The 26,600-nt window shown below is 38.5% G+C and overlaps 1 protein-coding gene across 1 annotated transcript in view; it reads left to right on the top strand.

The window, feature by feature from the left end:
- The first annotated feature begins 9,063 nt into the window (after positions 1-9,063).
- Positions 9,064-26,600, top strand: part of ELL3 (elongation factor for RNA polymerase II 3) — a 434,242-nt gene continuing 416,705 nt past the window's right edge. The window contains exon 1 of the mRNA XM_044077709.1: positions 9,064-9,261. Coding sequence (XP_043933644.1) covers positions 9,127-9,261 — 135 coding nt within the window. The 5' untranslated portion in view covers positions 9,064-9,126. The remainder of the gene's footprint in view (positions 9,262-26,600) is intronic.

The raw sequence follows: 26,600 nt of genomic DNA on the forward strand, positions 1-26,600 counted from the left end.
CACACATACATTCAGGCCTCATATTGAACCTGCTTACTGAAGATACTTTAAAATCTGTTTAAATAAATCTCTTTATCCAAAGATTTGAATACAGCCTTCTTACCCTTGTAATCAGCTCCCCTCAAAATTCCACTATATTATGACTCTGTAAATAGTTTGCATATAGTTTTTGTGTGCTTCTACTATCATTAAATGTTTAAATGATAACTGTTTTGAAAAAAAATTAAAATTAAAATTAAAAAAAATAATAAGTTAAAATTCCACTGTATTACAGAGGACTAAAAGCAATATATTTTCATACAGATTTTCCTGGCACAAAGAAACAAACATCACTGCATTTCTATCCAAAAACAAATTAGTTCCTCATTTAGGAAAAAGCATCCTTTCTTACAAACTCATTAATCTTTAAGTTACTTTATGAATCCTATACTGAGCACTTTCTTAGAAACTATGATGCTTATACCTCTCAAATGTCCAGAATTTCACAGAATGCCCAGATGTTTGCCTTATTTGTTGGTATGTTCCTCTTAAAATGTGTTGTTTTTTGGCAAATCATTGAGGATCGAAAACATTAAATAATGACAGACATTTGAGTTTCACACATCGTATCCTTCAGAAAAATGCATGCTAATATAAAATCTTTTATTCTATCTACTTTCAAAGTTTATAAGAGCAATATTTAACTATGTGGGCCTAATTTGGGGCCTTTGTCTTCCTCACCCTCTCATTATTTTTGGTTTTGCCCAGATTTCCCATGCTAAGAGTTTGAGAGGTATGATGATATCTTACAACTTGTTGTGTCTGCATTTTAAATAGCCATTGAATAAAGGGCATTCTTTTAGAAAAGGCCCTAAAAGATTGAAGTTGCCTCCCTGAAAAGATTAGGGAAATTACCAATCTTACTCAAATCCATAGACAACTCAAATATCATCCTTTGCTTTATTGACAATGGGTGAAGATGCCAAAGAAGTTATGGACTCTGAACTCTTCTATGTACTTGCTCTTTCATAATAACATAAGTTATTAACAACTGCACATAAGTTCACCTAAGTCCTTATTTCACATGTTTCAAATGCTTGCTTGCTTGTCTGGTCCCTATTTGTTTTGTCAACTTGATCTTATTCTTATTGCTGTTACTTAATCCATGTGCACTATAAATCGGATTCCTTTAACGTGTACTACTAATCTTTGATATGTACACAGATTACTTGTTTTTGTAACTCTTATTTGTTCTTTTCTCTGCCATAAGCCTAGAGTGCCACTGAAAATGGCTTTTGCAATAATTCACTCACCCGATAAACAAACTCAAAAATAAATAAATAAATGAATGTGTGTATATGAGTGTGTGTGTGTGTGTGTGTGTGTGTGTGTGTGTGTGTGTGTGTGTGTGTGTGTGTATATATATATATATATATATATGTATATATAAAACACACACACATACATACACACACACACATGCACACACACACATTAAACGCATGTGTACACATAGGAAAAACACCAAATGGTGAATAAACTGGGCCTCAAGCACAACTGATGCCAGAAAACAGACTACATAAATAGCATACAAATAATGGACAGTTCTGAGGAGCCTCGTATGAAAGGGAAATCCTATAGTACACCTTTGGCAGTATGTTTGCCTAGCATGGGATACAGTCCTACAGCAACCAGTTACAGATGTATGGACAACAACACATACTTGGTGGCGTGTTAACCACACATCTAGGCTGTTGTGAGGTATGACTCAATGTGTGAGTACCTTGCAAAAATGGGTTTGTTGTAATGTCTCTTGAAGGTGCAATACAGCAAAGATTATTACAGATATAGTACGTTTCGTTGTATTTCTTTTCAACAATATTTCAGCAAGCTTCTACAGACTCAAAAGTACATAATTGTTTTATGCGGGCACCACCCCCCATACAGCCTCACTCCCTATATCCCATTATTTACTATAACTGACTCCAAGGTTGTAACCATAGGGTAGGTTGCATTTTTGAGTCCATTCTCTGAATCAGGCTTGAATAATTAGGTTTTGCTGAAAAGGCACCTGAATAAACAATAAAATATTGTTACTGCATTTGAGAATGAGTATGATTTGTTTTGTATTTTGTTTGTTTTGTTCTATTTTGTTTTGTCATGCAGCCATTTCTGGGGTGGCCTGACTTCTTTCCCCGGTGTCTATTGAATGTATTTGCACACAATTGTTGCAATTATATCATTTAGCTTTTATTTATTAACATTTGCTAACTATGATTGCCCAAGTGAGAGGTCCCATTTTCAGTTCTGTCCTGGAGCATAAAACTTCAAATATAACACACAAAGCTGGCCTTATGCATTAGTGAACTAGATAATTGCAATATTTTCTTGGGTTGTGTGGACAGCTGATGTGTGGAATGGTGTCATGAGATATGTGTACTTACTGTTTTTTTTTTAATTACACTGGCAGTGATTAACCGGTGGTGCAGCAGTAGCGTTGTCGCCTCACAGCAAGAGGTTCTCCCGTTCAATTTTCAGCTGGAGTGTGGAGTCTGCATGTCCTCCCCGTGGTTGAGTGGCATTCGAAAGACATGCGTGAATGGATGTGCCTTTGTTGAAGGTTGGGCGTCAAGCTGGCACCTCGGCACCGTAAAAATCTACTGCCAATCATTACCAGACCAGAGTTCCGCTGTGGCGACCCGTAACCGGGAAAAGTCGAAAGAAGAACAACTGGCAGTTATTAACCAGATACATTTTGACAATATTTATCTAGCTTTATGATTTGACTTGATTGTAATACTTTAACCTGTGTGGAAACTTGTTGATGTGGACCGTGAAGCATGTTATTACTCTTTTTTACAATAACATTGGCAGTGATCAGCCAGATCTTTTTGACAATATTTCTCTGGTTTTGTGAATTTTATTTGGAGAATGGAACATTCTTATTTTTAGGCCTGATTTACCCATACACAGGATGTCCCTTATACTTGTGGAAACAATAAACAAGAAAGCACACATCTTGCATCTGCTTTTCCTGAAACAAAAATAAATTACCTTGTGTGGTAGAATTTTGTAATACATTTCACTAAACTCTACAGATTCTATACTGCTTGCTTGATAACGTGCTTATATTTTTCCACCATTTTTGTTGCTCTGTTTTTTTAATGTGTGCTTATGAGTGGTATCCCACATTCCTACTGGAAACGGGAACAGTTATGTATTGTTTAATATTCAAATTTATTGCTAATTAGATATCCATATTTTTAGCTGGATGTACAGACATTCCAAATGGACTTTATTCTTATTTTCAAAGTGTGTAATTTGACAGGTACACCGTGGAGGTGAAATAAAATTACATAGCTATCAGACATGGCTATAACTGCTTGGTGAAGGTTGTAGTTTGCTGGACCCTCTTGTCATTTGCTCATTTTAAACAGCCATTGTCTGGCTTTGTAGGACTATTGCAATTTGTGAGAAACCAGACGGGCTACTTAGCTGGATACCTGATATCATACCTTTCAATCTCTTAAAGCAAGAATTCTGGAAAAAGTCAAAACTAATGGGGAGACAAAAGACCAAAATCAGGGACAGATTTTAAATATTGTTCTCATAAACTTAGAAATGTGTTAGAATAACAGGATTTGTATTGACATGCATTTTCTGAAGAATATGAAGTCTAAAACTTAAATACCTGTCATTATTTAGTAACTTCAGTCCTCAAACATTTACCAGAAAACCACAAATTTTATGAGGAACAGACCATAAATATGGGACAAAAATCTGGACATTCTACAAAATTCTGGACAGTTGAGAATCATGCCTGATATACACAGACAGATTAGTTAGAACAGCTGCTACTATCTTCTGTGGAGGGAAATGACTAGTCGCTTGTTGCTGTTTGCTTGTTATTTTGGTTTTGTGAGACTAATGTGATTATGTGAAGCAACATGCAATATTTTAATGTGTGTGGCAACTGCTTATTTGGAGCAAAGATGAAATGCATTACAGGACCGTCCTCTTTTATCACAATTAGATGACCAAATTGTACACAGACGTGGCTAGGACTACTTGGCAGGGGCTGCCTAGATGAAAGTATCTCTCAAAAAAAGGATAAATGAATCACAGAATACCCAGTCATTCAGAACTTCTGGAGGCCAGTGGCCCCACCCACCAAGGCTGCATAAGTGGATTTTGACATAGGCTTAGGATAGCTAAGGCAGGGTGAGAGGGGAAACTGCCCTGAGTGCAAAGTATTGGGGGCACAATAAAAGGAACATCCTTTTTTTATATTGTTTATTGTTTGTACTTGATGAAAGAGCTGGGGGGGGGGCATACCTCTAACTGCAATAAGCCAATCATATTTATTTATTTATTTATTTTGCTCTTTACTTGAAGAGCTAAGGGGGTGGGTGTTGGGGTGCTCATCCATAGTTATGGTCCGGAGCAGTGTTTGAATCAGTTACACTCCTGAGCCATTTCCCTGAACCCTACCTAATCAAAAAACAGTCAATCATAGGTGTACACAGAAGGTCACTGTACTTGAGTGAGTGACTGGGGACAATGTCATTATTTCTTTGACATTCCTCCCAAACCTCAGAGGTCATTATATCTTGTGTTGGGCTGGAGACCGTGTGGTCATTATTTCTTTAACTTTTCACATAAACTTCAGAGATGTGCAAAGAGGGTCACTATAACTTGTATCACAGCACTGTACTGTCTCTCTCCTATACAAGTGGCTATCTTTTAGGGAAGAGTAACTAATAATTATGTTTATATATGTCTGACAGCCAAGTATATCATGTTCTATTTGTTTTTTTCATTTTTTTCTCAGTCTGAAGGGTATACAAAAGGTGGCTGTCTTTTGGGTGGTAGAGGGTGAAGTGGCATGCTTTTCATAAATATGACAGTTCTAGCTGTAGCAACACCAGCTTGAAATATGACTGTGTGCTTTTGTGCCTTAATTTAAATCTCAGTTTAACATCAGAGGAGGATGCACAAGGTGACTACCTTTTTTGAGGTGAGGGGTTAGGGGCAGATACTATTCCCAGATATAATGTATGCGTCCTCACAAGCATTTGGCTTCTCAGTTTGTTGAGAACTGGTGTTTCATTAGCATTGAACATTAAAAGTTGGATATCACTTATTTCGTCCTTGAATAAAAAAGTAGGTTAGATTTCTTTTCCAGATTCACAATTTTGTTCACACCATCATTATATCAAAAGGTTGGGAAAAAATCTCTAAAATTCACCTTAGAAAATCTATAATCCCATGGTTTCTGGGTGCCTCACAGCCCCAAAACTTCCATCTTAATTTAATTATTGTAGTAGTCTTTGTCAGTTAGGATGAGCTGAAAGAAGCAGGAAAAAAAAACAAACTTGAAGGATAAGACTAAATTTATTTCTTTGATTGGGTTTTTGCTCAGGCAATCACAGGATGAAAAATGTCATTTGAAAAACTCTAAAATGCACCTCAGGGCATCTAGAACCCTTGGTTAATGCATTTGTTTCTTCCACAGTTATGAGACTGCAGTCTTGCTTAGGTAGAACATGTTGAATGAATTGATAACTGCAGGGATAAAAATGAAGAGTAAGGCAAACTGAGAAAAAGGGAGGAAAAATTAAGCTGGAGTGTGAGCAGGCCCAGATGGCTTCTGCAGTTGTGTGTGGGGGGGGGGGGGGGTGCACCATGGAGCCTTTCCGCCTAGGCCACTAGCTTACTTAAGGCCAGCCCTGACAGTAGACAGTATGAAATTAACTCAGTAAATTCTTAATAATGCATGTAATAGCCAACAGTATTCTTGTACAAATTCCAAAACAAGTACAAGATATTGTACATAGTTAAAGAAACATGATGTTCAGTTTTGTAATAATGCTCACATATATAGTAAGAGTAACTGGGAAAACTACATGACACATGAATATTCCTGCTGTGGCACATTTGCATCAAAACACTAAGACGGATACTAAGTAGGGAGAGGTATTATTAGCATAATTTTATTTTATTTTTAACATTTGTTTACCAGGATGGTCCAACTGGACAGCTGGTGCCCGTTTTCAGTGGAGTCCTGGGGGGAAAAGCACCAGAAAAAAATTACAGAATATAAACAATATATATAGCAATAACACAGATTACAAATAGAAAAGTTTAATACAGTAATGCAGAGGAATTACATACAAGAGTAAGTGTACTACTCTATAATCAAATAGCATTGTAGTATACTATAAGCATGCAAACAATATTTACAAAATGTAAAAAGAGAGAGAATGAAATACAGTAGAATGTTTGAGTGGACTCTCCATAAGCAGAATGGGATTATAGAGAGGTACTCCTGCAAATACCCTCCATTAGCAGATTGGGAGTTCAGACAGGTCCTCCTGCAAATACCCTCCTTTAGCAGATTGGGAGTTCAGGGAGATCCTTTGCAGGTATATAAATGATTGGTGTGTAGGTATGATTTTATTTGGGTTTTGAAGGTGGTTGTACATGTTTGAAGTCTGAGGTCAGGAGGCAGGATATTCCAGTTTTTTTGCAACTTCATTGGTGAAGAGAGAGTTCCCGAGCTATTTATACATTGGACACTTTCTAGGAGGGCTTTGTTGGTAGATTGTAACTGCTTGTTAGGGTTGTAGAAGTTTATGAGGCCAGACAGAGCAGATTTTTTTTCAGGATAGTATAGTATTTGGTGTGTCAGGTTGAGTTGGTGGTATTGTAGTAAATTTGGGAATTCTAACCAAGTGGTTTGTCCAGGAATTGGCAGTGGTGGGACCATGCCCTGATGTTGGCAGTGAATCTGGCGATTTTGTTATAACATGTGGAGAGCTTGTTAAGGTCAGTTTTATTTAGGTTTGTTAGTACTGGACATGCATATAGGATAGTTGCTAGCAGGTGGGTTCTGGCTATGGTGATGCTAGCTTCTGAAGTTAGGTATCGTTTGCAGCGATATAGGGTCCCTAGCTTTCTGTGGACTTTGGCGACAGTGAGGGATATGTGTTTGTTGTACTTTAATTGTTAGTCAATGGTGAATCCAAGTAACTTAGCTTCTGGTACTGGGGTGATGAGAGTCCTATTACCTGAGGATATGGAAAAGGTAACATCCTGAGTTTTGGTAGGGTGGAACAGCATAAGCTGTGTTTTCTTTGGGTTTAATATTAGTTGGGAATTATTGAGCCAATATTCTATGTCAGTGAAGGATTGTTGGGTTTTTTGTTGTACAAGTTTACTGTTGGATGCGGAGCAGATTCAGCACAGAGAGTGTATAGATTTTGTGGATTGATATAACAGCATGAAGTGACAACATGTAGTAACAAAAATATAAATAAACTGAATATGAAGGTTTTATTGGTATCAATGTTATCACTCTCGTACCTCTACAGCTGTATAAGGACAGTCTTTTGACATAGCCTTAAAGAATTTTCTTTTGGAAGACATCAGGAGACACTGTATTGATTTATTTATTTAGATTAGTGAATTAGTTGAGCTACTGAGAGTAGGAGTTTAGAGGAAATGTCTCCAAGTAAAGGCATTATTTAAGGAGGAAGAGTCAGGTTTCCCCCGGTATGAGGCTACTAGCCCAGGTGGATTAACCCAGACAGCCAACGAAGGATAAATAAATCAATAGCTAATACAAATAAATAAAGTGGTGGAAGTGCAAAAGCTTGTGAACAGGTAGGTGGGTGACTAAATTCTAGTCAGTGAAGGCAGTTTCCAGATAGACATCACTGTACCTACCATGATGTGATAGCCAGCAAATACTCTAGACATTCTCTTACAAGCCTGATCAAGCTTAAATTGCAAAGAAGATGAAATTCCAGTAACAAGATTTGCAGAATATGTGATAGGGTTGAGAAGGTAGGAACATTACATACTTTTGCTAGTCAAAGCGCATGTTTATCTGTTATGAAATATGCTATTAAGCTAAGAATAGACAGAAATGCATAATTTCAAGTGTTCCAAATCTGTTTTCCTTGTTGAGGAAGGAATGCTTCCATACCTTTACCATCCCCCGTTCTGTGCCCATTTTAATTTTCATGACAACTTTGACTAGTATTGTTCGTCATTATAAATCCCATAATGATGGCTGATTGTTATAAGTACTAGTTTCAAAGTATATTTTTGTATCCACACCTTCATTTTACTTTGATTAGAAGCCAAATGCCTTTATTGCTTAGACTGAAAACAGCTACTGCGTATTTAATGCATTGCTAAATTTTGTCTAACTGTGAAATAAACATTTCCTAACAAAGAAGAACCTTGTATTGAAAACTGTAATTTGTTGTCAGTTTGCAGTACTGCTTGCTGTCAACTGGAAAACAGGAGGAATATAAACTCACATGGTGTGTAAAAAATTGTGTATGTGCAGATTATCATTATCTGTCTGTCCTGAATACCTGCCAAACATCGAAGTCTTCCACAAAATATAGCCATACATTGTCTATGCTACTGTCTTACTTCTGACTCTTATATTGTTACTCTTGTATATTGTTAAATGCTGTTATTACTCTTGTATATTGTTAAATGCTGTTATTAACTATCTAAACAAATTCTTTATTATCACGTATATTGTTTTTCGAGATTTTCTCCTAGGGCCTCCACTGAAAATGGGCTCATACTAGCCCAGTGGACTTTCCAGGTTAACAAAAGCAAATAATAAAAAAATAATAATAAACAAAACTCCTGCTTCTTACTGCACGTCAATCATCATATGCTTCATGTGAAAGGACCATACATTGAGTCTCCTTCACTACAAACAGTAGCTGCATCGAGTTACCCAGCTGAAATACTTAGTTTACATCTTCTCTTATGGCCTGGGCGTGTCTGGGCCTGAACTAAGCCATCCCATGCTGCACCTTCGTATCTCGATGACAGCAATTCTGTCGGGGGTAGTGTTCCTTTCAGCTACTATTCGAGTCTCTCCTGGGCGTGGCCTATCAAGAAAGCTCAGAGCTCCAGTTGTAGCCCCACCTCGAGTGCAGTGTAGCTTCCAGTGGTTTACACACAATTAAGGGCTTGGGCAGCTGTAACTGCAGACGTCCCTCTTGTGGGCGTGGCTTGCCATAGATACAGTCGAAACCCATCCTTTTGGGCTAAGCGTGCCCTGGTGGGAGGGTAGCACGCGACAGGCGGAGGGGCTTGCTTCTCAGTGCCGACATGGCAGCGCTGAAAGAGGAGCAGAGTTACGGGCTTTCAAGCGGCGGGCTTCGGAAACGAGCAGGGCAGAGCTATTACCTTGTCCGTTTGACCGACACTGCACTACGCGCGATCGAGGAATACCAACGAGCCAAGGTAAGTAACAAAAACTGGCTACAAATTAGACACAGCACGGGAAAGTAGATGAAGGGGGTGCTGCCGTCCTGAAGGGAACACTGGGGTGTGTTTTGATTTTTTTTTTTTTACTTTGGAAGAGTCATTTTGGTCATGTTGGGTGGGATACTGGGACTGTCTTGGATCGGTACCGGAGAAGAACCTGCTACGACAGTCATTAGGACTAAAGTCTGCTGACACCTAATGAGGTACTTTCATGTTGTTCGTCAGTGACTGAGATCTGTGAAGCAGCACTGTCACTTGTTTGTCCGTCGACAGTAACCTGTAGCTGCACTTAAAGATACGAGTCAGCACTTTTTTTAAATCCTTAACTGGTGTCTGTGGCTAAATTTAGTTAGCTCTGCCTACAACAGTCGCACTTCGCTTAGTGGGGACTGAAATCGCTTTCGTTTTATGATGTGGAGTTTCCCCAAGTGTGTGTGTTATTACAGTTTCCCAAGCTGTGACAATAACCTGGGGGGAACCAGTAGTGCCCCCCCCCCCCCCCCATACACACACTGTCACGTCGTGTGAAGGCTGCACGTAGTCAGATTGTTTTCCTTTACACTATTTTACCAGTGTGCCAGATACAAGTGACTACTCATTTACTACAACACTATGTGTTGCCTAACTGGTAACAGGTTGTCGTGCCTGTCTGGTTTTCTCGGTTGTGTTAGTGTTGTAGAGTACTCTCCAAAGCTCTCGGATCTTTCTCTCAGGGAAGGTTTTTTTCTCTTGTCAAAGAGATAATATTAACAATGTAATCATTTCACTTTTAAAGGCTGTGTTTATATGTTTAGAAACCAGAGCTCTTCAAGTACACAATTATAAAAATTGCTGGGGAACTTCCAAAAAGTCAGACAGCTGGAAAAAAATTCCAGTCTGACTGGCGCTGTTGAATCATCGGAACGGTACAAGAAAAGTTTTAGCACATAAGAGCTGTGCAGACAGGGTGGTTTGTTTTTATTTAAACTGTACTTAGTGCATGTCTGCTGTGACCCCATCCTTTCTGTTGCCGTACCGTGAGGCTACTACAGAACTGGACTGCGCCACATAATAAATTAATAAACAAGTAAACAGTATTGTAATAGCTTTGTCTTGTGGGTCATGTACTTGAGTAATGTTATAGTATGTCTTGACCTACTTCTTCAGATTAACACTAAAGGATACGCGCAGGTATCCATTTTTAGAGCCATAGTTTATTTTTTTTGGGGGGGGGGGGCACGGCATGACCGAGGATGACGTCAATACCGCCGTTATAATAACTAATGCTATGCTTATGACATAAATCAAGAGGCCCTCTAAGATCTGTGACATTAATAGTAACGTCCTAGTCAGTAGTGCTGTGATTATGACATAAATCAAAAGGGTCGGTAAAACCTCCACGCTTCTATTCTGTGATGAAGAATGAAATAGTGCATATTAATTCTAGTGTGATGTTAGTAAGATTACAAGAATCTATTAAATCATTAGAAATTTTCCTTTTACTCAACATTTTGTGGACATTGTATACGTATTTGGGTTGTAGTCTAACATGCGGAGCTGTTGTTATGGCTATTAGTTTGCACATCTAATATAGACAGTGTTTTAAAAATAGTAATGTGTCAATAACAGAACCAAACCGATTGACAGAAATGGTGCAACTGCTTTCGCGTTGGTTCAAGTTTTTAGTTAAACCTCTTGTCTTTTGTTTGCATCGGTTTTATGCAGCTATTTAAGTGTTTATTCATGTCTAGACCTGAGCCCTCCAGTTTTGTGAATTATTTAAAGACGTCTTAACACATTCCGAAACAAGGATCAAATAATCTAAAGTGCTTATTAGTGTGGTTAATGTACTTATTTACATGTACATTTTTAGCCATTTTCTTATGGTCTAGGTTTATCGAGGGCTGAAGTAAGGCGTGCAGTCCGTTTTTCTTCCGGGCACTGATGTCTTCTTTTTAAATTGTGTGTGTGTGTGTGTTTATCGCTTCGCGTCAAGACCTACTAGAATCCACGTGTTGTTTTTATGCCTTTGAATGATTTTTGTATTGGTGGTAATCGGTTTTCCTAAATTAGAATACAGTAGGAGTAAGGAGAATCATAATTACATTTGACTGTGATAGAACATGTGTTTATGTAATAACTGCTTCATTATTTCTTCTTAATTTTTTTCAAACCAATTTGTACATATGGGCATGTATATAGTTAGATGTTTATTCATAGACGTGATAGTTGTTCATGTAAATGTGGGCTGTGTTTGTTTTACCTCAGGATGACACTTCAGCCATTGCACCACACCGCTACCTGTCTGCTGGGATATTTCTGTATGGAGTATTCACTTTATGTCATAGTAAATGTGCTTGTGATTGACAGAACAGCTTTGCTCTGTATGCTCTGACCATTCAGCAGTGATGCTTACACCAGCTTCCATCTGTATTGTCTTTGCTGTTAATCACCGGGAGTTCAGGGAGAGGGGAAGCGTTGGTCAGTTTATTTAATGCTTCTTTCCTCTCATTGGCTGCAAGGACTGATGTGTATGTTGCTGTGCTTCTCTGTATTGTTCTAGAGCGTAAGTAGTGACGCGCCTCCCTTTCTAAAATCTGATAGGGTTGATAGTCAGACCTTGGAAATGTAGTTATCTCTCACACAGACACACTGAAATGCTTACTGTCTCACTTCTGCCTCCCACTGCCATATGGACACATAGCTGAGTTACCAGTGTGAGTTCCACACGTCTTTGCTTGGCAGGCATGATGTTTACTGACTTTCAGGGGGCTTTAAGCTCTTCTGCTTGGCTTCTTCTGCAGAAAAGAAATTCTGTTGCTGGTTGAAGTGCTATAAAATTTACACAAATACCGGAGATCTCTTGGTAGAAATTTGTACTTGGCATGGCAGTCATATTTTTGCTGCTTGTGAGAATGCTTCTACTTTTTGACATGACCTTTCTGCCTTTTTCCAAAAATGCAAAACATAAATTTGTTACTGTATCCTGCAGCTCTGCTGAAATGAATACACTTTGGCACTCTCATGTGTAAAGTTATATAATTGTGCAATGTTGTATACTTTAAGTGATATGTGTTGATAGTTTGATGCAAAATCTGTCAGAGGTGTATGTAGTGAACATAAAAATTTTATATATGTTACACAGTTGACTGTTTGAAAAGATATGAAGAAGAAACTCAAGCAGGTCAAATGTAACATTTGTTATTTTTGGTTGAAAACAAGTTACTTAAACTCAAGTCACTGTGTCCTCTGCAGGAATGATATTGCCAGTCATTTAGTCATCAAAATTGCTGGAGATTGTTGGACTCCAGACTTTTTTTGCATACTCTTGACACAGACGCACACACTGTGCGGTGTAAAGTAATTGCATATTTTTAGTGTCGATTCTGGACAGTCATGGTAGCAGACTCTTCCCTCCACAGGGGTGATGGCAGTATTACTTTCTAGCTTTTAACTCAATTATCCAATCCCATGCTGTGAAATTTTATGTTACTGAATTATTCACATGAATAGAACTGTACTTTAAACTGTATTTTATTATTAATTTTATTTTCTGGGGTTAATTTATTTGTAATTAACTTGATAAGCTAACCAGATTTAATTGTTTATTTACAGTTGTAACACAGAACAAGTCACGTTGCAACTTGTACAGTGGGTACAGAAGGAATCAAACCTGGGAAAATAGAATTAGGGACAGGAAGCCTAACCCACATGTAGTGCTTTCCTTATTTTTTCTTTAAATGAAGAATACATTATTTCTTTGCAGTAGACGTTTGCTATGGTCAGCATTTTCACCTTTCAGACCACTTTGAGTACAGTATTGAACAAGTTTTAACTTTTTATAGCTCAACAATCATTTAGAGTTTGTTTCCAGTAACAAGTTTGTCATGAGCATGTTTGTGGAACTTTTACTACCATACATTGTAGCGCGTCACTCTTTTCTGGGCGTATCTGTTTGGCATTCTTACAGAAGCAATGCATTTGGGCACTTTCTGACTGATAACTTTTTTAATATTACTGACATGTTTATATTTATATGCTATATTGTGATACTTCTTTTATTGAATTGCTTAAGCAGTTTAAAGCTCTTTTATTACTCTGTACTGTAGTACAAGTCTGTATCCTATCTTAGTAATTTCCTTAATGACAAAGTCCCATCTGAAAGGTTTAAATTTAACTCTGAAAGGTAATGCATCTTTCCAAGAAATCTCAAACTTGTATGTCTTTTGAATGGGGCATCTCCAGTATGGTTTCAAGACTTCTGCCATTAAGACATGACCCTTTACGTGTCGGCTCTGTAAGTTTTAATTTTACATTTGCTCTTTTATCAGCTTGTAGTTTGATTGTTTTTTTCTGCCTGAGTCTTTTCAGTAATTCAGCTTTGTGTTGCATTCTTCCTTGGTCTGTTCACTTATGTTATGTCATTTTAGCAACATCATAAAAGTTCACTGATTTATCTGTGCAACTGCTCTCAGAAAAACTTTTAAATGATGACAAAGTGCTAAAGAGAGTTCTTTAGAAGGCTAACTTTCTGTAACTGAATTAAAAGTATATAGCTTTGAACATTCTGAAGCCTTACCTATCAAAATCCCTGAGTCATATCAGGAACAGGAAAATACTTTGCTCTTGGCAAGAGAGACATAGCTTTTTCATGACAATTGGGCAGATAGTGCCCTCTGTTTTTAGCTTTATCCAAATTTAGTGGATTTATGCACATTCAATTTTTGTCAAGCTTCATTAAATTAAAATTGCTTTTGATGCATTCCTTAGTCTTTGCCCATGCAGATTTTGTCCTCATCTCTGAGTAAGGGGAAGATACCAGTTTGAGCAGTGTACCTGTTGATTTAGTTACATCCCTGAATTTACACTGTGCTCCAGGATCAAGGCCGAACTTTAGACCTCAGTTATTAATTCCATTCATTTTCTGGTACTGACTTGTATATACTTTTATCATTTATCTTGTGTACACTTTGTATATGCTAAATACATTTTGTGTTTATAAATATTTTATGTTCATGTCTCTAATAAATGACGTTTCTTCAACTGTAAATTTGTTTCTGTCATTTTATAGTCATTTGCAAAATGGTTGACTTGCTGCTGCTTCTGTAGACTTGTCAGTAGCAGGCCATTACTTTTAATTGTGCCATATTGGAACCAACTGCTGTTGTTGTAAATTCAGTTGCTCATCACTGAAATGCATTGTAGCTACTCCACGAAAAATGGCCTACTTGAGTACACAAAATAGTTAAAATTATGTAGAAAAAAATAGTCTGTAGAAATGGCAACCATTGCAAAACAATAGTCTGTAGAAATGGCAACCATTGCAACCCCCCCCCCCCCCCCCCCCACGTGCTGAGGCTTCTCAATCTAAAGTCAGTCCAACTCAGAGAGGTACAATCCGTTACAAAATGTAAAAGTGGAGTGCTTTTCTCTGAAAACATGTGATATCAAAGTTAAGTGAATTGCAGTGAATTTGAGTTCACAAACTACATTGCTAAATGTGAAGATCTGTCGCATAATACATGCAAACAGTGCATCAAGCATTCATGCTGACGCAGCAGGGAAAGAAGCAACCAAGCATCAATTACCTAACCGAATCTTGGACACACCTGTTGCATGTTTTCTGTGCACCGTGCATTGTTTCTCATTGTCAGACACGTTGTGACTACAGTAGAGAGTCGATTATCCAAACTAATTGGGACCTAGGGTAGTTCAGATGATCAAACATAAATCGAATTAGATAAAAAACTTCCAAAAATCTTTTTTTTTTTTTTTTTTTTTTTTTTTTTTTTTTTTGCATACAGGGAATACACTTTTCAACCATTCAGCAATTCCAGTAGACAATAAAGAATATTTTTTTTCATGCTGCAAGCTCAAAGAGACGCACAAGCAAATACATATAATGTTTACATATTCAGAATTTATGATTTTCCTACCCAAAAACTTTGGAAGGCTGTATTTGGATAATTGACAGTTCAGTTTATCGATGTTTGGATAATCAGTTCTCTACTGTAATTCATTTTTAGTCTACTTTTACGTTATTTATTTTTTTTACCTTTTACATATCACAAATTGATCTACATGCATCATACTATACAGTAATTTAATTTTCTCTGCATACTTTATTTATCCACCCGCCCCTTTTTTTCCCTTTGCACATTGGGTTTGGGTGTCACATCAACAGTGACAGTCATCTAAGCCCAATGTTCATACTTCCAGGTGATTTTATTTAATGTTAAAATGTGATTCTCTCATAATATGCTCCTTGTGTGATCATTTCTGATACCACACATGATCTCTTGTACTGACGACTTTATGCCTCTCATCAAACCCACTGTTTGGCTTGATTCTTTGATTCAGTAACATAAGCATTGGTGGCTGTACAGGATTTTATGTGCTCATGAAGAACACATAATGAATATGTGACAGATTCTTTCTTGGCTTATGGTAAATCTGAAACTTTTGTCTTTTCACTACAATATTTTCTCTTTCTTTCTCCCTCCAAATTAATAACATGTTATAAACTTTCAGGGATTCTTCTGCTGTGATGTACAGAAAGTAAATGCTATTCCTTTTTAGGTTTCTCAAAGATTCTTCTCATAATCAGAAACAAACATATTTTTCTTGATTCTGAAGAGAGTTTGACAGCTGCCTACAGTTGAATTATTTCTTAGAAGAAATATTAAGTTATTTATTACCAGTTATTTCTCACATTTTAAATTGTTTCATATAACACGATGGCTGAAAAAGTAAGACAAAGAAAAGTTGCACTCTGGATTGGTTTATTGTATGCAGTGTTCAATCATGTGAGGTGTGTGCATATATATATATATATATATATATATATATATATATATATATATATATATATATAATTTTTTTTTCCTCTGTTCATTCCTTAAAGGAATGCACCTGTATTACAGTATGTTTGTGTGCATGACGGAGCCACCCTAACATTGTGTGTAAAACACTGACAAAATAAGTTTGATAAGATACAGTAGCAAAAAAAAACTCTTTCCTCTCCCGATATTAAAACTAGCTCCCCCCATAACACTAGTCTCAAATTTGAATGAATAGTGGCAGGGTTACAGTAAGGTTTTAATGATGTTACGGTGTGGGGTTCAGGGAAGGGCAGCATTAGGGTTCGCACCCATTACTAAAGAGGGCAAGTGGCATTTTGAGCAGTGTACTTACAAGAAAGTATTTTCTCTCAGACAGTGGTGGATGATTACTGTAGCTTAACTGAGCAGGTGAAGAAGTCAGAGTAGGAAGAGGGTGATGCATGTAAACAGTACCAATACTAGCAGATGTGGTAGTGATTAGTCCTAACAAAGCCTAAGGTAAGAGTAAGTTACACAAAATGTCATTCATTCATTCATTCACTGTTAACCACTTAATCCATTTCAAGGTTATGTTGGAGCTTGAGCCTATCCCAGCATTCAATGGATACAACAGAAAGAAACTAATCCTGTACAGGATGCCCATCTGTCACATAAAACAGCCACACACTAACTTATGCCGTGCATATCTGTCAGTGATGTAGGAATTGCAGATTCACCTAGAGCATGTTTTCAAGATGTGGCAGGAAACCTTTGCTCCCAGTAAAAACACATGTGGACACAAGAGGATACTAGACTCCACACTTAAGGCATCCCAGCTGAGGTTTGAACTAGTGAACCAAATACTGCACCCCCAGTGCTGCCTTACCATACATGACATATATCACATTATTACCAGTTTTATGTACAATTTGTTCCGTGAAAAATAAGTTCTTTCATGTTTATATCCACATTTTATAAATTAATGCAGTAACTTATTCTTTTATACAGAACATATGAACATTACAATTTGGCTTCTGTTTAAAAACAGTTTAATGGACAATTAAATGTAAATAAACTACTCTGGCTTAAAGAAGGAAGAGGTAGTATTTTAAAAGCAATTCCTCCCTTTTGGTGTGAACTTCCCCGCCTCGAATGGCAGAACATGTGTAAGAAAGAAGGCCTCCTTCTTTTGTGGGGATTGCAGAAACTGTGCCATCAACGTCCGTGTAGATGTAAGTGTTTCCAGTGCATGATGACATAGAATTCTACACTCATATATATATATATATATATATATATATATATTGTGCAGTACCAAAAAGGTATACTGTCTAGAATTGTGAATTATTTGGGGAGGATGGGGTACTTTTTTGAGAGGGGGGTACATTTTGGCAGCTGGCTTAAAATTCCTAAAAGTCCTCATGATGTCCCTGCTTGATGCATTGCTGATTAATTTGGTGCTGCAGTCAGGGTCAGCTAGTAAACCAAATAATACTTTTTATTGTGAACCTGATCAAAATATGGAGTCTTTTTGTGACTGTTTCTCATGTGTTCAGAGGGTAGAAACTCAAGGATATTTCTGTAACCATAATTTTTAGTATTCTGACGAGTTAGAACTTAGATAAAATATTGCTGTTGATTCACAAGTACCAGTGTTAACACAGTGTTACTTTCCCTTAAATGCCCTGATTCAGCATTATACATCTGTAAACCAGAGTTGCAAAAGAGAAAGTAAGGCAAAAGTGCAGAGTTGCTGCTGGAAGTTGTTTTTGTATACATGCTCCTTGGTTTAGTTTTCAGCATTTGTGTAAGTGCCAACTTTTTAAATTGCATACTAGATGGTCAGCATTTATTATAGGCTATAACAAGTCTGAGTACCATAAAGAGATATTTCCTGTTGTGGTATATATGCTGTAGGGTTAAGGGCTGCTAGAGATTATGCTGAGTAGAATTGTATGGGTTAGTTAGTAATTATACTATAATTATTGTTGTCTTTTTTAAGGATATCAAGTGATAATAACTCAGAATAACCATCAAGTATTGTAGAACACTATTTTACTTTAATGTCATCTCTAAGCAATTACCTTGTATGGTTACTGCTTTTTGTGACATCTACATTTTGAAAGAGTTCATTTTTTTTTCTTTTTGTGTGCATGCTATTTTTAGAAACTGAAGGATGTAGTTAAAAATTAAAAGAAGCTAATATAATATTTTTAGTCCTGTTGGTCTTTGTGTCCCATAGAGGCGTAATGGGTAATCTACAATTAAAAACGAGACTTTAAATTATCTGTAGAAACAAAAAATAGATAGGAATATTAAGATTAATTTGTTTTGCTGCTGAACAAAACTTGTTTTAAACACACCTTTGAATGGCCTCAGGCAAGCAAACAGGGCATGGTTAAACTAAGCTGTACAGGTGGGGCCCCCATTGTGAGCTTTACCTTAAGGTATGATTCATATAATGTGTTGCTTCAGACAACACCTGGTTTGGGAGTAGAGCACGGAACATATGCCACCAACAATATGATATATTGGATGTTATCTACAGCTAAATTGTTAACATGTCATTTGTCCTGCTGTGTGAGCTTTTACTGAGAGCTTGTATCAAAATGAACAGATTGGGGGTGGTACTTATGTTATTTCCCCTGGTTTTAAGGTACTTCATCTTCTGCCTAAGGCATTCTAGTGGTAACACTGTATTGAGGCAGAATAAGTTCGTCTCAGAAATCTCCTGCTTGGAAATATACTTTGTTGGTTTATAAGTCATCATGTGTGCCTTCGTCGATTGTACTTTATGCAATGTATTTGTCAGCCTGTTTTTTTTCCTAGCAGCAATGCTTTCATTCTTGACACCAGAATAGCTGGACTTCATTTTTTTTTTTTTACTAAAATGTGGTGATGGGTTTTGAAGTTTGTATGATTAGATTTTCCTGGTATCCATTCTGTGCTCATCGTGTACGTAGGTATGAATATATGTATAGTAAGCATTTATGTGTTTATCTCCACACATAGAAGTCTCTGTGGTCTTTACTGCTTCCTGTTAGAAACACACTCACAGGTCTTGTACTCTGCAAATCGATTATTGTTTATTATATCTGACTGTTGTAAATTATTTCTGTCATGGTATTTTTAGTTTGCTCTCAAATACACCCACACACACACAGAATTCTACTTTTTGTAGGTTTCACCATAATACTGTTGTTTTAGTGGTTTGGCGATGATGGGTTCGTGTATTCCAAAGTTTTCTGGTAAAACCATAACTTTCTAGTTCCATTCACTGGTGAGGGGTACATAGTATGCAACACTTCCTACTTTACTGATTCTTCAATTCTTACCTTTTAGGAAGCCCTCCTTTTTTCCATTTCCTTAAAAGAAATACAAATAGTTCTCTGTGTAAAGGGAACAATTTTGTTTTGTGTAGCTTGCAACTTAAAACATAACTTCTCTGCCGTCAGTAGTCTGAGACTCTTCATCTGTTACTGGATTTTTTTGCCACAGGGAATAAGAGTTCTGTTTCCTCAGTAGCCTTTTCCTTTGGAAGGCATAATGACAATAAGTAAACTGTCAGCTGACATTGCTGGCAAGTTTTCTGGAGGCCAGACATACAGCAAGATTAGGTCACCAAGTTCCAGCAAAAAAAATGGGGTATCCATTATATGTATGTGTGTGTATTTATATATATATATATATATATATATATATATATATATATATATATATATATATATATATATGTATGTGTGTGTATTTATATATATATATATATATATATATATATGTATATATATGTGTGTGTATATAGAATGTGTATATATATATATATATATATATATATATATATATATATATATATTATATATGTGTGTGTGTGTGTGTGTGTGTATATATATATAATGTGTGTAGCTGAGAAGCAAGTCTTGTTATCTGGTCAGTTTGCAGCTCAGGTACTTGTGTGGGAATGTAAATAGGTGGAGTAATAATATTCAGTTTGTCATGTCTTTTTGTAGTTTTGAGTACGTTTTAAGTAGAAAGGCATAATTCATTGTGAAGATGGTGGGTGTAATTCACTTTGTGCCATAAGAAGTAGAGAAACAGGGCCTTACAGAAACAGATACTTGGTGCCAGAGCCATGGCCTCAAGCTCACTGCCAAGAAATGTGTAGTTATCCCCTTTGGGAAAAAACATGTACCCGTGAATTACCACATAGGTGGCAGTACACTAAACACCGAAAGTGTGATAAGAGACTTAGGGACACAGGTGGACAGTGGTCTCACCTTCGATAACCACATCGCCACAACAGTCAGGAAATCCTTCTGTGTGGCACACCTCATCGCTAAGGGCTTTTCATCCAGAAAAAGGAGGTCATTGTCCCACTGTACTCATCCCTCATTAGACCCATTATAGAATACAATGCCCCATTTGGTATGTACCTCTCAAGACATCTGCAACAACTGGAAAGGCCGCAGAAATACCTCACTAAAAGAATCACAGGCCTAAAGCAGATGCCCTACACTGACCACCTTAAAAAAACTCCAGCTATACTCTGTCGTATATCGTCTACTCAGAGACGATCTCTGTTTAACATACAAGGCCATGTCAAACCCAGAACTGTTGGACATGCTACACTTAAAGAAATCCCAATCCCTCAGAGCCACATGCTCCAGGAATTTAAACCTTGTCATCACAATAAACAAAACATGCTGGAGGGATAGGTTACTACCCCAGAGACTCCCCAGACTCTGGAATTAGACTGCCCATACATGTCAAGCAGAGTGCCTCTTTGGCCCTCTTCAAAAGGAACCTTGACGATTGGATGGGAGAAAGGAAATTCACCCCAGGGATCACATCAGTCGCCCTGCTAGACAGGGGTCCAGGGAAGTCAATAGTGTGGGAAGAAATAGCCAGGGAATTGTTATGGCTAGGCTTGTGTAGGCCCTAGGGCTGATAGCCTAGTACCAACCTATGAACCTAAGAGGATGTTCTTTACTGGAGCAGTCTCCAGCCAGCTGTGGCACATCACTAACATGGCTTCAGTGGGACTGAGGTGGGAATGCAATCATATCTCTCAGTCTCTTAGAAAAATAAATCTGGACAAAGCCATAAATAACGGGGAGCAAAGGACCAAAATAGGGACAGTTTTAAATGTTGCTTTTACAAACATAGAAAGTTGATAGAATAAGAGGTTTTGCATTAGCCTGCATTTTCTGAAGGGAATGAGGTCTGAAATTTAAATGCCTGTCATTATTTTCTGACTTCAATTCTCAATGCTTTGCCAGTGATTTACCAGAAAACCAAAACGTTATGAGGACCATACCAAAAATAAGGGGCAAAAATCTGAACATTCTCCAAAAATCTGTACAGTTGAGAAGTATGATTTTTTTTTATAGCAGTGTAAAGGCAGACCATAAGTCACTGTAATGACTGGACAAGTATAGTGAAAGCTGTGGATTATTACAGCTGTGTAAACAAAGATAATGTTTGCTTGAATGTACATTTTTGTCAATTTATTTAAAAGAGATTTCTTACACTGCTCCCAGTGTGTAAATTGACTGTGTGATTTGAAACAGCTAATTGTTTCATTGCTTGCTTTCTTCTCCTGAGCCTAAGGGTATGTAGGTGGAGCTGATATTCCAATCTGCTTATGCTCCCCAGGTAGTTTTAATGCACCTACTGCATACCTTATATAGTACTTCTGTTGTAGTCTTCAGAAAGGGAGTGTTAAGGAAAATGCAAGATTTATACATCCTGTTCACATTTTACCTAGTAAGCACCAGGGCTTCACACATGTTGTGCTCCTTGCATGTTTGACATGTGTGTGTTAAGTTTCATTCACATAATATGTTATGTACACTGTATTTTATTCACCTTATAGCTTAGTCTAGAGCACAGGGACACATGTACCAGACCATGGTCCACTGGATATGTACTGCTTGGTAAGTGGAAATCCTGTCCGTTTACCTTTGCTGGCAGGTTATTTCCACACTTAGGCATGTTAGGTGAGCCGTGGTCATTTGGGCTGCATTCATGGCTCTGTGCTTCCACAGGGTGGGTATTATTGCAGTTACTAAGTTGCAGTAGTAAGTAAGCTGGTCTGACTGGTTGATTTTACTTGTTATCAGGAAGCCCACTGAATGAAAGTGGCCTTTCAGCAGCAACTTGGGAGCACTCTCTGTTTATGCAACACAGTCACATGGTATGCATGTGGAAATTAAACAAATCAAACCCAGGACTACAGAATGAAGTTTATTAACAACTCATAATCCTAATGGAAAAAGGGGCAAAGGAAATTTGACTTGTTAGCACCTTTCCTAAAATGCTTACACTAAAAGTTGGTCTGGGGCAGGACAGCGAGAGTGACACAACCAGAAAGCCATTTACAGTTGTCAGGATGGGGTCACATTATGTCATCTGCTTTGTGCTGGCTCCCCGGGCACTTCATGCTTGCATGTGATTCCCTACCTTGGCCTGGACAGGCAGAGTGGGCATGTCAGAGAATTAAGTCAAGGGGAGACCGCTAGACATGGCTGATGGCCAGCTGTTGTGGAGAAGAGGGTGCGGGCAAAGTAAACACAGATTACTAATATAAAACATGTCAATATTCTAAAACTCCAAAGCAAAAATAGTCTGAGATGGTCCAGTTTCTTAATTAAGTAAACAAGCATTAAATACAAAAGGATATGTCAAAGCTAACAGCTTTTAAGCTTGAATTTTCATTGTCAGCAGTGAAAAAGGTACATTTAAGTATCTGTTTCGTGTAATTGTAAATGCAATGTATGCCTTCATGTTCTGTTTCTTAACTGTTTTATGCTATTGGATAATAAGTGTGAGAAAACACGAAGGAAAACCACAAATTTCTTTTTATCATTTTTGAAAAGTTGTTTTTAACTGTGTAGTTTTTATGCTTGTAAGACCCTTTCTTTTTCTCTGTCTCAGATCTAACTACTCTGTAGAATATGAGGGCTGAAGACTAACTGGGAGGAGTGAAGATTTTGCTATGGACTATTTATAGTCTGGACCAGTTTGTTAATGTTTACATTCTGTAGTTTCAGAGAAATGTGTCCAGCTAAAGCCTGTTTTATCAATGAGAAATGCCATTTCTGATCTCAGGAGCTAGTCACTGTTAAAAGGAATGAGGTAAAAGGCAATGTTGCCTATGTTTGAATACCAAAGACATGACCTGTGTTCACAGTACATTGTAGCCAAAATCAGTTCATAGGTTAGCTTAGCACCAGAGAAGACCACCAAGGAGTTCAGCCACATAGCCTAGTACCTACCTATGAACCTATCGGGCCAAGGGCCTAAGTAAGCCTAGCCAACAAGGTTCCCTGGCTTACGCCACCCAAGAAAGTTATTTTCCTGTGCCCCTGTCAATCAGAGCCACAGAAGTGATCCCCAGGGTGTATTTCCTATTTCCCATCCACTTATCAAGATTTTTCTTGAAGAGTGCTAATGAGGAACTTTGCTTGACATAGATGGGTAGCTTGTTCCAGAGTATGGGAAGTCTCTGGGACAGGAATCTATCCCTCCAGCATGTCCTGCTTATTGTGGTGACAAGGTTTAGGTCCCTAGAGTGTGTAGCTCGGATGGACTGGGATTTCTTTAGGTGTAGCATGTCCAACAGCTCTGGGTATGATATAGTTTTATATGTTAGGCAGAGATCACTTCGGAGTAGGTGATATGCTATGGAGTAAAGCTGGAGTTTTTTGAGACGGTCAGTGTAGGGCATCTGTTTGAGGCCAGTAGTCCTCTTTGTTAGGTGCTTCTGTGGCCTTTCCAGCTGCTGCAGATGTTTGTGAGGTACATTCCAAAAGGGGCGTTGTGCTCTATAATGGGTCTAATGAGTGTCGAGTAGAGGGGAACAATGACCTCTTGTTTCCTAGATGAGAACCCTTTTGTGATGAGCTGTGCCATGTAGAAGGATTTCCTGACTACTGTGGCGATGTGATTATCAAAGGAGAGACTACTGTCCACCTGGGTCCCCAGGTCTCATCACACATTTACCGTTAAGTAGACTGACGCCTATGTGGTAGTTCATGGGTACAGAGTTTTTACCAAAGGGGGTGACAGTGCACTTTTTGACATTGAGCTTGAGGCCATGGCTCTGACACCAGGCATCTGTCTCAGTGAGGCCCTTCTGTAGGATGTCAACATCATTTGGGGACTCAACTCTGGCTCCTAGTTTGCAGTCATCTGTGAACTTTGTTAGCCAAAGGCCTTTTGTGTTAGCCTGTACTTCAGAGAAGTAGATACCAAACAGTAGCGGTCCCAGGACTGAACCCTGTGGTACTCCGCTTGTCACTGGTTTGAAGTCAGATTTGGAGTCTGCAACTTTTACAGTGTGGGTTTTGTCAGTGAGCCAGTTGGCAACCCATTTTGTGAAGTAGGGATTTATACCTAGTTTAGTGAGTTTAGCTATAATTCTAGAATGGGGATGGTGTCAAAAGCCTTGGCGTGGTCAAGATGGGCTGTGTGAACCACCTTACCCTCGTCTACAGCTTTGGTGACTGGCTCAAAGATGTCGATCAGGTTCAGGAGGCATGATCTGCCTTTCACAAATGCAAACTGGGTGGGGCCCAGAGTTTGGAGGTTACCAATGTCTTTGTTTATGAGTTCCATGATGATATGTTCCATGGCCTTACAGAACAGGTTCGTCAGGCTAATAGGGCGATAGTTCCTGGGATCAGTGGTGGCTCCCCTTTGTGGAGTGAGATAACTGTTGCTGTGTGCCATTCAGTGGGCACAAAGCCTGATGCGAGACTATGATTGAACATGGTGCTTAGGTGGGGAGCCAGTTCGTTCTGAAGTTCATGTAAAACGCAGCCTGGGATGTTGTCCGGTCCCATTGATGCTGTGTTTTTGGCTTTAGAAAGTGCAGCTTTTACCTGCATAGTTGTGATTACAGGGACTCTGCATTCTTCCTGTATAGATATGGGCCCTTTAGGGTGTGAGTGGGAAGTAAAGTTAGCACTGAACCAGGGCGTTGGCAATATCAGTTGTTTCTGTAATTTTCAAGCCGTTGTGCTGTAACTCAGAGCAGATCTGGGTGTTGCCATTGAGATTCTTGACATAGCTATTGAATGCTTTGTGGTTGTCCCTAGAATCAGTGGCAATTTTGTTTTCATAGCTAGCTTTGGAGGATCTTATAAGGGATCTCAGCTTCTTACTGAGGCTGACCAGGGAACCCCTCCACTCATGGGATTTTACTCTCTTTTGCAACAGTTTCTTCCTTCTGTTGTAGAGTTTGTTTATGTCAGGGGACCACCAGATTGGCTTCCCTTTTTTGGAGGATAGCATATTGGTTATGTTTGGGATAGCACGATCCATGCACTCGTGTAAGTGCTTATAGAGTGCATCTGTGTAGGATTCAGCAGTCGTAACTGTATTGTCCATCTGCATGTGTGTCATGAAGTTCGCCACTTCTGTCTTAAGAAGCATGAAGTTGGCTTTGGTGAAATTTTTTACCGTGATATACTTAATGGGAGTGGGGGCGGGATGTGGATATCTAGGGTGATTAGCTTATGCTCGGATCTGACCAACGAGGAGTTGACTTCAGGTGTGGAATACCAGTCACTCATGTTGGTAATGACTAGGTCTAGGATATTGTTGCCCCTGGTGGGGGTGTGGATAAGTTGATCCAGGGTATTGGAATTTATGAATTCCAGAAAGTGTTGAGTGAAGGAGTTGGTACATGAGTAGTTTTCCCAGTTAATGGTGGGGTAGTTGAAATCACCCATTATTAGAGTGTTTGGTTGAACCCTAATATTTTCTAGTATATCAAGAAAAGAGGAGTGGGAATCCTGGGGCATGGTGGGGATCTTTAGCAAGCTACAATTTGGATTGCAGTTTTGCCCAGTGTTAGTTGCACTTGGATAACCTTGGATGCATAATGCTGAGCAACTAGCCTGGAAGCGTGGATATCCTTATTGAATATGGACACACCTCTGCCTTTGGTGTTCCGGTCCAGGTTAGGTGGATGAAAAGTGTGGTATGAGTTATAGCCTGGTAATGCAGGGGTGCTCTCTAGAGCCTTGAACCAGGTCTCAGTCACTGAACATATATCGATGTTCTCCATTTTAAGGAGTGCCTCGAGGGAGTGCATTTTGAGATTTAGACTTCTAGCATTGAGTAGCATTGCCCTCAGTTTTTGCTTGCCTGTTCTTGTTACGGTGGTGAATTTGTCATTTGAACCATGCCTAAAAAAGGCACTATAGGGGCAGCAAGAGCCTTAGCCAGTGTCTGTAATCCCAGAGGTGACAGGTGTAGGCCATCTCTGGCAAAGCATCGTGGTCTGTCGACCATGTCGTCCCAGGCAGACAGATACTGGATACCCTTAGAATGACACCAGAAGCTTAGCCAGTTGTTGAAGTCAACCATTTTGTCCTTGTACTGCGGTATCATTCTTGGCGATGGCAGGATGGTACTCAGGGCTAGGGTCATACCTGCCTGGGCTACAAGATTGGAGATCTCTTCCATGTCTCTTTTCATGTAGTCCAGGGAGGTACATGAACATGGATA

This window comes from Protopterus annectens, chromosome 7.part0 (assembly GCF_019279795.1).
Source record: "Protopterus annectens isolate FY-2018-M chromosome 7.part0, PAN1.0, whole genome shotgun sequence".
Taxonomy (NCBI): Eukaryota; Metazoa; Chordata; order Ceratodontiformes; family Protopteridae; genus Protopterus; species Protopterus annectens.